This window comes from Cynara cardunculus (assembly GCF_001531365.2).
Source record: "Cynara cardunculus var. scolymus isolate 2C chromosome LG 9, CcrdV1, whole genome shotgun sequence".
Lineage (NCBI taxonomy): Eukaryota > Viridiplantae > Streptophyta > Magnoliopsida > Asterales > Asteraceae > Cynara > Cynara cardunculus.
In genome coordinates, this window is record NC_037536.1 from 13982321 (window position 1) to 13994042 (window position 11722).

The 11722-nt window shown below is 36.5% G+C and overlaps 2 protein-coding genes across 2 annotated transcripts in view; one reads left to right on the forward strand and one right to left on the reverse strand.

The window, feature by feature from the left end:
- Nucleotides 1-434: 434 nt before the first annotated feature.
- Nucleotides 435-3907, forward strand: LOC112518463 (protein trichome birefringence-like 10). Its single transcript, XM_025126166.1, has 4 exons — nt 435-1037; nt 1810-2199; nt 2338-2496; nt 3215-3907. The coding sequence occupies exons 1-4, from the start codon at nt 658-660 to the stop codon at nt 3600-3602; spliced, it is 1317 nt and encodes a 438-aa protein (XP_024981934.1). The 5' UTR covers nt 435-657; the 3' UTR covers nt 3603-3907.
- Nucleotides 3908-9464: 5557 nt separating this feature from the next.
- Nucleotides 9465-11722, reverse strand: part of LOC112518729 (general transcription and DNA repair factor IIH helicase subunit XPD) — a 13755-nt gene continuing 11497 nt past the window's right edge. The window contains exons 11-12 of the mRNA XM_025126528.1: nt 10722-10830; nt 9465-10009 (exon numbers count right to left, since the gene is read on the reverse strand). Of these exons, the coding sequence (XP_024982296.1) occupies nt 9896-10009; nt 10722-10830 (223 nt within the window). The 3' untranslated portion in view covers nt 9465-9895. The remainder of the gene's footprint in view (nt 10010-10721; nt 10831-11722) is intronic.

An 11722-nucleotide genomic window follows, 5' to 3' on the forward strand; every position in this document is an offset into this window, starting at 1 on the left:
CTGGATTTCATGAAAGATTTAATTTGATTTTATGAAAGGGAAAGTATTAAAAAGTCATGATTAACCACCAATTTTGGGGAAACTCTTGATTCCTTCCCCCACTAAACCCCACGAAACCCCCCCTCTTCCTCCACTTTCCCTCAATTCGAAGTCAAAATTTGCTTCTTTATACCTGTCAATCATTCATATAAAACTTACAGGCTCATCACTAATCATCATCAACACCATTACACACACACACACACACACACACACTCATATATATATATATATATGTATATATATAATAAGAAAAGATATATATTCAAGAAAACACGCACCCAATGTGTGAATCCATGAATGTCTGTCTTGGCCCCACCCATCTAATCTCCTAATTCTGTCCTATTTCTTTCTTTCTCTCGATTCCCTCTTTCTCCTTACAAAAAGCCCCACCTCGCGTCTTCCAATGGCGGATTCCCGTTGCTAAACCTTACACAAATCACTCTCTGTGTGTGTTGGTGGTCCTTTTTTTCTGGTTCATCTTCTTCCTTTTCTTGACGGTTTTCACTTTTTCAAGAAACCCCTTTTGACCCAATCCCCAAATTGGGTTGATAATAAAACCCTTTATTTTGAATTTGTGATTTGGGTTAAGAATCCGTAAAAGGGTCCGAACACGAGATGACCCAATTGGAGTTCTTGAAGAAATTCAAGAGATTGAAGCCATCTGAACTTGGTTGTTTCTGTATTAGTCTTTGTTTCATCTTGTGTTTGTTTTTCTTGGATTATCGGTCCGTGAGCAGAGGGTTCAGGGTTCGTGGTTGGTTTGGGTTCAGCGGGTCTGGTTCGGGTTCGGGTCGAGAGCTCGTTGGGTTTCTTGAAACGGGTCGGGGCGAATGTAACATATTTGATGGAAATTGGGTGTGGGATGAGAGGTATCCATTGTATGAATCTAAAGATTGTTTGTTGTTAGATGATGGTTTTAGGTGTTCTGAAAATGGTAGAATTGATAGATTCTACACAAAGTGGAGATGGCAACCCAAATATTGCAATTTGCCAAGGTTATATCTCTTTCTTTTTCCCTCTAAATTCCATTGAAATTCGTGTGCGCTTTTATGTAAAAGTTGAAGTGGGTTTTCTTCAATTTGAATCTTTTCTGCCATTTTTTAGGTTTTCCATTTGATATGTTCTTGCTTCAAGTTCATGGGGTTGCTAAAGATCGCTAATTTTTGACTTATCTAGGGAGATTCATGTGTTTTTTTTAATCTTCCAAATGGGTTTTTATTCATTTGAAAGACTCAAGAACAGATTTCAAATGGGTTTTTGTGGAAGTTGAAAGATTCAAGAACAGATTTCAAATGGGTTTTTGTTCATTTGAAGGATTTCAAATATATATAATCATCATATGTTCTTGTTTGAAGTTCATGGGGTTGCTAAAGATCACTGATTTTTGACTTATCTATGGAGATTCATGTGTGTTTTGAAATTTTCAAATGGGTTTATGTTCATTTGCAAGTTTTATGAACATAGTTCAAATGGGTTTTTGTAAATTTGAAAGATTCCACAACAGATTTCAATTGGGTTTTTGTGAATTTGAAAGATTCAACAACAGATTTCAATTGGGTTTTTGTTAATTTTGAAGGATTTTTGATATCCATAATCATCATATGTTCTTGTTTGAAGTTCATGGGATTGTTAAAGATCACTGATTTGTGACTTATCCATGGAGATTTATGTGTTTTTGTTGAATCTTTCAAAAGGGTGGTTGTTGATTTGATGATTATGAATGAAAAACTCATCGATTTCTGGTTCTGATGGTGTTTTCGGATGCAGATTCGATGCAGTAACGATGCTGGAAAGACTACGAAACCGTAGGTTAGTGTTCGTTGGCGATTCGATTGGGAGAAATCAATGGGAATCGCTTTTGTGTTTGTTATCAACTGCTGTTTCTAACAAATCTTCAATATATGAAGTGAATGGTAGACCAATCACGAAACACACGGGTTTCTTGGTGTTTAAATTCGCTGATTTCAATTGTACGATCGAGTATTACCGAGCTCCGTATCTGGTTCTTCAGAGCAGACCGCCGGCTGGTTCACCAAAAGAGGTTCGAACCACTTTGAAGCTCGATCAGATGGATTGGTTTGCCGGGAAATGGAAAGGTGCGGACGTGATCGTTTTCAACACCGGGCATTGGTGGAATTCTGAAAAAACGACACGCGAGTAAGCGTTCTTGAATCTTGATAAACTTTTAATACGAAATACGACTTTTTTGAAGTTAAAATGACCTTGGAATGTGTTTCAAGATTGTTTCTTTCGATTCTTTGATCTGATTTTTAGGGTTCTTGTTGGCCTTTTTAGGGGATGTTACTTTCAAGAATCCGGAGATGTGAAAATGAATATGAGCGTAGGAACTGCATACAAGAGATCGATGGAAACGGTTTTGAATTGGATCAGTAAAGAAGTCGATACGAACAAGACTCAAGTCATCTTCCGAGGCTTTTCTCCCGTCCATTTCAGGTTTCCATTCACCTTATGTTTCCATAAATCCGTTGCTTGATTACGGTTTTCAGTAAGAAAAAATCGAGCCCGGGCTTTTGAAAACAACATGGCCCAATCGAGCTTTTAGCTTGGGCCTTGACTTCGGGCTCGATATGCCCGGATTTTTGGGCCGTACTCAGGTTAGGCCTGGTCTCTGGTTGTGAAAACAGGCTCAATTGGGCTTTTTAAGGCTTCTAAAAAAGGCCCAATTGGGCTTTTAGGCATGGGCTTTGGGCTCGAAAATGAGCCCGACGAGCTTTCCATGCTTTTTCAGGCTTAAAAAAAAATATGCCCAGGCTTTTTCGAGCTGGGCCTGGTTTTTTGGTGGGAAAATTGGCTCAATAAGGCTTTTAGAAAATTGGCTCAATTGGGCTTTTAGGCCCGTGCTTTTTTGCTTTGGTCTAGGTTTTGGGCGTGAAAATAAGCCTGACTCGGGCTTTTTAGGCTTACGGGATTTTAAAGAAATGGCCTGGTCAGGCTTATAGCATGTCAAATGCTTCGGGCTTGATAGGCCCGGACTTTCTCGGGGGGATTTTTGTTTTTTCAAACGGGGTACAGCGTCGGTTCTCAGGATATATACAAAGTTTAAATACATCATACCTTGAGACCCTGTACCCTACATCTGCATGGGATTTACCAATTGGTTTGGTTGTGTTTCATGAACCTTTACACGAGTTTTTATTAATGTCGTTTTTAGGGGAGGTGATTGGAAATCCGGTGGTAGCTGCCACCTTGAAACGCTTCCCGACTTGAGTTCATCGCCGGTTTCATCCGGCGCGATGTTTTTCCCCAACATATTTGGGTCGGTGTTATCGGAACGCCAGAATGAGTCAGCGTTCATAGCGAAACTAGAGTTATTGGACGTGACGTACATGTCATCGAAGCGAAAAGATGGTCATGCGTCGTTATATTATTTGGGGCCGGACGCTGGTGGCCCTGCACCTTTACGCAGGCAAGACTGCAGCCATTGGTGCTTACCGGGCGTCCCGGATTCTTGGAACGAGCTTCTGTATGCCGTCTTTCTAAAACACGAATACTCCATTGCCGCCACCGCTTCCGCTCCGTCTTCGATTGATCTCGAGTAAAGAAACCGTAAAAAGGGTGTTTTTGGAGGCTGCGTTTCGGGCATCGAGCGTGGTGGTATAAGATAGCTGGTGGCGGTAGATCGCGGAGTATGGCGGCAAGATTTGATCCCGAAGGCTGGATGCGGCGGTTGAAGGCGGAGTTGTGATCGGAATTGGGTGCCAATTGCATTGATGAGAATTGTATAGATTTAGGGGAAATTTTGCATATAGAGGGGATTGGAGGGGGGATTAAAGTGTGCAGAAAATGGTGATTCATAGATCTTCTAATTGAATAACAAAATATACATACATACTTTGGTGCAATATTTTGTAAATGTGGGGACCAATTTGCAATTTCATGGCTTTTTACTTTCATGCCCAATATTTTCTTTATTTTGAAGCTTACATATAAATTATATTATTAAAATATTAATTTTTTATAAAATATTAATTTTTTCTTCTATAAATTTAATTTCAAGGATTCTTAATGGTAGAAGAATAAAAAATAATTTGTTAGGGCAAATATAATTTTTATTTTTTTTTCTTATTACAAGAATGTATTTTTAAATTATTTTTTTATTAGGATATTGTACTTTGTAAAATTACCTACTATGGTATCGGATAACTTTTTGATTTAAATTTATCAATTATACCATGTTTTTGTGCCACCTCATTGTCCACGTGTAACATGTTGACGTGAAATGTTTTAATTAAACAAATCTAAATTATTCATTAATATAACAATATAAAGAAAAAAAACTTGTAGATCATAATTTATCCCACTATTATTTAAAGAAAATGTTGAATTATGTATTTTTTGAACTAAAAAAAATAAGAATTATTACGTTTATCTACAAAAAATATTTATTTTTAAAAAAAATATATTACATTTTTTTTGACTTGACATATTAACCAATAAATATATTAAATTAATTAGATTATTTCTAAATTATTTAATATATTTATTAATATAATAATATCAAGAAAATTTATAAAACACATTTTATATCGATAATTTCTTAAAAAATGTTTTTTTTAATTAAAAAAATTAAATAATAAGTGTTACGTTTATTTAAAATAAAATATTTATCTTGAAAAAAATATATCACATTTGTTAGAAAAATGTTATTCTAGAATATTTAATATGCATACAATTTAATAAAATTGAAATTTTTTCGAAAGGACTTTTTAAAGATAGCAATGAAAAAAAAAATTTGGTGGGATATGAATAATCGACAGGACAATTGAGAAAATTATTTAAAAAATTTGAAAGAGGTTTTTTTTATTACTGCCACGTAATCGTAATGACGTGTCATTTTTGTCACCTCATTTAATCCATGTAAGGAAAAAAAACTGGAGTTAACCGATTTAAAAGGTAACGAGTTACCATTATTATACTAGGTAGATTTTTCAAAATACAATGCTCTAATAAAAAATAATTTGAAATTATATTATTGTAATAAGAAAAACTGAAAATACAATAGTATAATAAGAAATTAATATAAATACGTTTATCCATTTGTCTTTTTAGCTGGATTCACAAAAACCAACTTTAAAAAACTGATATTTTAATAAATTTCCCAATTTGAAATTCATTTATCCGTGGAATTGAACTCTTCTTCGATTGGCGGTTCCATTTTCAACTACCATTTGCTCGTAAAACTTTTGATTTGTATACTTGATCCGTGCAACTCAACGTGAGTTGATTTTGCTATTTGTATGGATTAGTTGCAGATTCATGTTCGAAAATGCAAACGAATGTGCAGATTGTTGTGGATGCAAGTTCGATTCGTCATCGGAAAGGTTAGTGTTACAAATTTCCTTTCAGTTTTCGGATCATAACAATGCTTCGATCAGTTCGTTATTCGATTCACGTATTGAAGTTGAATAGAACGAATATGTGAGGGCGAAAGCAAAATTATTAGGTCAATCAAGCAGTTCACGACGATTCAAGTGAAACTCACCAACGCTGAACAAAATTACTAAATATTTTGATCACCGAGGCTGGTATGGATGCTAATTGGTCATACCTGATGGCACAAAATACGGAGGACCGCCAGAGCATCGATCCGATCAGCTAAATCTAAACAGGTTTTGCCGTCTGTAGTTGTAAGGCTTTGCTTACAATAGGCATGGCCGTAGGCAAAATGATTAGGGTTAGGAGATGTGTTGTGGTAGTCATGACCTTGATGAATGGATTTCGGTAGCCGGTAGCTGTAGATACCGTTTCGTTTTGTTGTTTGCAACCGTATATATCTTGAAACTACAATAATGACACAAGTTTTGTGATAAAGTCGGTTTGCATGGCTTTTCTCCCACATCAGACGTAGGTTTGCATGATGTTTCTTTCAGAAGTTATGATAGGAAACCAAAATTGATTAGGAACCGGGAATCGTCCATAGCGTGCGACGTGTCCCTCTTCACGATAAATATTTATCATAAACAACACATTCAAGATGAATATATACGTGTCATTCATCATGAATCATAAATATGTTACCACATTCATGATAAATAACACGTTCATATTCTTGATGAATATGCCGTTGTGGTTCCCAAGTTCCTAAAATATTAGGTTCCTCATGAAACCTGCCCCTACAGAATCCTGATCTTCTTTGCCAGGGTTCCCATCTTGCGAAATTCACCTGAAAATTATGCGGATTTTGGATGCTTGCTCATGTTATCTACACCATGGGTCTTGACTCTTGAATACTTCGGTTCCCACCTTGCTATAAAAAACGAAACTATGGATATTTTTTTTACAAAATCATCGGTAGTTTGTTGGTTAATTTTCCTGCTTTTTTTATGTGAGGTCTTGTGTTTTTTCAGAAACATAATTAAAAACTAAGAAAATGATACAAATAAGACTAGGACCTACGCTTGGAAGGAGAGAAAAGACCGTGCAAATAGGGATGGACTCAGAATTTTTTTCAAAGGGTGGCACCATTTGACTATAAGAAACAAATACAATAAAAAAAATTCAAATAGTGGGCACCATTTGACTAAGAAAATGACACTAGCAAGATTTGAACTCGGGTATAGAGTGGAAGAAAAGCCTTGCAAACATATATGATTACATGCTCATATCACAAGCAATCATGTATGATCTTAGAACTTCTCGCCTTCTTGTAAATTGATCAATTTCTCGCATGATCCTTTCTCCCTTACTCTCTCTCTCTCTCTCTCTCTATATATATATATATAATCAAAATATGTATAAATGAAATGAAAAGAGGAAAAGCATAAATGAATGAGAAGAGGAGGATAAATGTAAATGTGTTGTTGGAAGTACATGATAGAAAAGCATAAAGAGGGACCCTCACTTGTGTCCAAAACCCATCCCTCAACATAAATTCAAGTGATTTAATTCCAGGTGGGGAACATGATTTAATCACCTTCTACATTCATTCATTTACATGTCAATAATCTATATTTTCTTTCATTATTTATATCCTTTCCTTATTTATTATTTATTTCTTAACAACTTAATGTGCTTAACAGGACTTACAACTTATACGGTCAGTTATAAAATATTTTTTGATAGTGGCTTAATGATATAAAATATGACTTATTTAGTAAGCTTGTAGAGAGAAGTTTTATGCAGAACGATAAGTTCCCCCCCCCCCCCCAAATCTGCCCCTCTAAATAAAAAAACATGCTTGTTCCATCAATGAAAAACTCTTTTGAACAAAAACCTTCTCAATCTATAAAGACAAACTAATCCATACAGGATGTAATGACAATGCAACCAAACAAGCCCTTAGTTAACCGGCACTTATACTTTCTCTTCATAACTTTTGGGAATCAATCAAGATAGGATTCGTTTACGGATAAAGTTGGAGACGTTACCAAAGGGACTTTGGCCTAACGGTATCGTAGCATTTGGCCTTCTAGGAGGTCAGGGGTTCAAACCTCACCATAGATGAAGAGGGTGTGTGAGTTTATTTGTTACATTTGCCATATATAAATATTATATACTTCAAAAATTTTTTTTGGAGACGTTGCTTTTTTTAATCAGTCTGTACTAGCTATTACACTTAAATTCACCTTTACCAAAAAATCAACTAATAATAAAAAGTCTGATTAAACTTAATTGGTTGAAAAGCGTGAGTAAAGCAAAAGGCCTAGTTTTTAGGTCCAAGCCGACTTTGAGGTTTTAAAAAAAGTCTGATTAAACTTAATTGGATTTTTAGGCTTGCTTCCAAAATTTTAGGTTGTTCGAGCTTTGAAGCTTGGCTTGGGTCGGGCTTCGGGCTCACTAGACCTGGGGTTTTCTAGATCGGGATTTAGACATTGACTTTTTTGTACATTTTATAATACTAGAATGGTACTTGCATAATGCAACGAGATACATCTCTATTTTAATATTTCGTTTTATTTTTTCTTTGTCGATGTTATAATACGGTTTTACGTGGTTTTGAGAAAAGAATAATGTTTTTAAATTTTGAATAAAATATAAATATGAAAATATCATACAAAAAAAATTGATATTAGTACCAAACTCACTATTTAAAATTTTTCATTTTTTTCTGTATTTCTTTAATTCTTTTTTTATTTTTGGTTTAATAATATAGGTTTTTTATAAAAATAATAATTAAATATTTTGTTAGAACTCAATGATTATCTTAATTATATTTTAAATTTTTTATTTTTTAAAATGAAATGTTTATCCACTATTTGATTATATTTATCTACAGTTAATTATACAAATTCAAACATGAAGCTTTAATAAGTTATATTTATGCACAATTTACTTGTAATCTTGAATTTTAAGTAATATSCATCAATAAACAGTACTTCATGCATAAAAAGTGGTTTTTAAAAGTTTTTGTCAAATGCTTTATAATATAGTGTAAATAATAAATCTTAGTCGGTCTAACTTCAAAAAAATCGTCACCTGGACCGTCATTGTAATGACACTTCTAAGCTTTAACCCACTTGCTCACCTCTGATTATTCAAATGGCATTATAATGATAATGCCTAATAAACTGTGACAAAGATGGCCTCCGACGTGTAGCTCAGTTGGCAAAGGTGGGACGATTTTGTCTAAATACAAGATAGGCCCCGGGTTAGATCTCGGGCTCCCACTAGTCTCAGCTGTTAAGTGAGCCAAAAAAAAAAAAAAAACCTCACACTGATGTCCTTGAAACTAGGTTATGCGTGATCGGTTGGAATTGTTGGTAAAATTTCCCCCAAATTGTGACAAAGATGTGTTGTGTAATGAGCAAGTCAGTTTCTTATGATACTTTACCTTAAATAAAAGTGTTCTACGTCATCAATTGATATTTGAACATCATGATGCCTATTAACTATACCATTAAGACTTGTTATTTGATGGTACAATAATGTAACGTGACATAATGATAAATCGGGTAAAGAAAATAAATATATATTAGATGCTAAACCAAACTCGAAACCGTTGTTGGGACTAGAGATGGGCAACCCGGGCCTATGTAATAGGTTAACTGAAACCAAAACATAGGAACCAGTTTGCCCATCTCTAGTTGGCATTCCAAATGTAATGTTGTTATCGTGTTGTTTGTTGATTCTTTCAGATCGTCTCATTCACACGGATATCTCAAAGAGCTGCTTTTTTCCTACATGCTTACCTTCTCTTACCAGGTTAGAGATGATGTACCAGATGTTTACCAAGCCCCTTTTATCAGTCAGAGATGTTGACCTAGTAAGATAAGGGAGAAACTCTCCATGACTATTTGATAGTAAATTAAATGATATAAAAAGTGACTTATTTAGTAAGATTCTAAGGGAAATGCAAAAAGTCAAGTTTTCCCAATCCTGTCCCTCCCAAAAAAAAAAACACACTCCTTTCATCTATGAAAAAACTCTTTCAAACAAAAACTTTTCAATTTATACAAACAAATTAATCCAGATAGATAGTTTTATCTATACAATACTTGATGAAAAACCAACCAAACAACCCTTACTCGGTTTAGTAATTAGTGCCAATCCAAACGACACTCTTACCCTATTAACACTTGTCCCATTTGTGTCGGTAAGCAATCCATCAGTCTATCCCACTCGAAACCAGGTTTAGAAGGGGTGGGATATATGCAAATATGTCATCTACCAACGAAGAACCCAAGGAGATATCATCTAATCATGAATTCAAAAATTCCTTTTAGAGCACTATTTCATAACCTAGCAACACAAATACTCGACAAAGATTGGAAACGGCTAGGATACAACACACCCTCCAAAAACGGGCTGCTAATAAGGTTAAAAACTACGAACAAAACTTCTTTCCGGTTGCATCAATTCTTTATCTCGATATGTTCGATTGTGCAAGCTATCCTCAAAACATCATTCCTTCGACACCATTCATCTTTTCCAAATCGTCTTGTGACAGAAGAGTTTTCTTTCCGCCACCACCAGTTTTGTCGTATGGTTGTGCCATCTTCCTCAAAAACTGCAAGTATAAGGAAATAACTTTGAAATTCAGTACCAAAGGGTCATTGGTACCCAGGTTACTGGTAGAGCATAGCCTCCCAAGAGGTAAGGACTAGAGATGTAGAAAAAATCCCGAAGCCCGACATGGGTCTAGCCTGATCCCGACCCATAAAAGCCTGGGCCTAGTAATCCCAAGCCCAGTCCAGGCTAGGCCTTAAAACCTGATCAGGCCAAAATTTTAGGGGCAAGTCCAGGCCGAAGCCCAGTCCAACAAAGCCGAAGCTTGGCCTGAAAAAATCCCGGGCCTAGTTATCCCAAGCCCAGTCAAGGCTAGGACTCAAAGCCTTATCTAGCCAAAATTTTGGGGGCAGGCCCAGGCCCGGTCCAATAAAGCCTAGCCTGAAAAAGCCCTGGCCTAGTAATTGCAAGCCTAGTACAGGGTAGGCCTCAAAGCCTGATCAAACCAAAATTTTGGGGGCAGGCCCAGGCCTGGCAATCCTGAACCCAGTCCAGCCTAGCCTCAAAGCCCAATCAGGCTGAAATTTTGGAAGCAGGTCCAGGCCCGATCCAACAAAGCCTAACCTGAAAAAGCCAGGACCTTTTTCTTTACCCACTGAAAGCAGGCTTGGAAGGCCCAGGCCCGTTCATCTTTACCGAGGAGTATGCATGAGCATTTGTTGTATATAAATATTATGCATGATATAAGGAATTTTGGATCACGCAAGATATACCTCTCTTGCTATATGCACTGCCATATCGGTACTCAAGTTCAGATGTGCATCACGCAGATGTGACAGAATCCATCCAGGCAATTTAGAGCGTTTGTCGTGTCTTGTATATCTACATATCGTGTAGAAAGAACAATTCTTTGGTTAATCCAGGAAGAGGGATCGTCTTTTTATGTTTCTTAGTGTTCCATTGTATCCTGTCATTTCTACAGTACACTAGTCTTGGCTTTTTTCTTTTCTTGTACACTACTTTTTCTTTTCTCCGGTCCCGGTCCTCCGCCGGTTACGGGCCGGGCCGGGCCCATTTGGCCATCTCTAGTCCATGCTACCTTTTCTGTTTTTTGTACCTATTGCTTGATTACAGAATCTCACCTAGAGCTGCATAAAAAGCCCAAGTCTGAAGCCTGGTCTAGGCCCAGCCCAAGCCTAGTGAAACCGAACCCAGTTTAGGCCAGGTTGAAATTTTGGGGACAGGCCTGGGCTTGGGCTTGGGCTTGGGCTTAGGCTCAGGCCCGAAGAAGCCCAACCTAAAAACCCGGTTAAGCCCAAAAAGGTCTAGCATTCAAAAGCCCAATCCACCCCTTTCAACCCCAACGCCTGGCCCGGGCCATTTTTCTTCACTGAAAACGGGCTAGGAAGGCCCAGGCTCCAAGAAGCCCGGGCCTTGTGCATCTCTAGACTCTCACTCTCACCAGTAGCTTCCTTTCTTGTTTTCATTTTGATTTTTGGTTTTACAAGACGAGAGTCTTCAGGAAAACAAACTCTCAAGAGTCTACCCCTTGAGGTAGAGGAAAGGCCCCTACATCTGTGTGGGATTGACCCATTCATATGAATTATATGGGATATATATATATATATATATATATATATATATATACTATATTATAAAGCATTTGGCTAAAACTCTTAAAAACTCTTAAAACTCTTAAACTCTTAAAAACTCTTAAACCCGTTCATCCCTATCCGATTTCATTCCATATTTGAATTCGTGTAACTAACTGCAG

Excerpts from the sequence above, each read along its gene's own strand:
- LOC112518463 (XM_025126166.1), top strand. The coding sequence starts at position 658 with ATGACCCAATTGGAGTTCTTGAAGAAATTCAAGAGATTGAAGCCATCT. Across the intron at positions 2,200-2,337 it reads TCTGAAAAAACGACACGCGA|GGGATGTTACTTTCAAGAAT; the intron begins GTAAGCGTTCTT and ends TGGCCTTTTTAG. Across the intron at positions 2,497-3,214 it reads TTTTCTCCCGTCCATTTCAG|GGGAGGTGATTGGAAATCCG; the intron begins GTTTCCATTCAC and ends TGTCGTTTTTAG.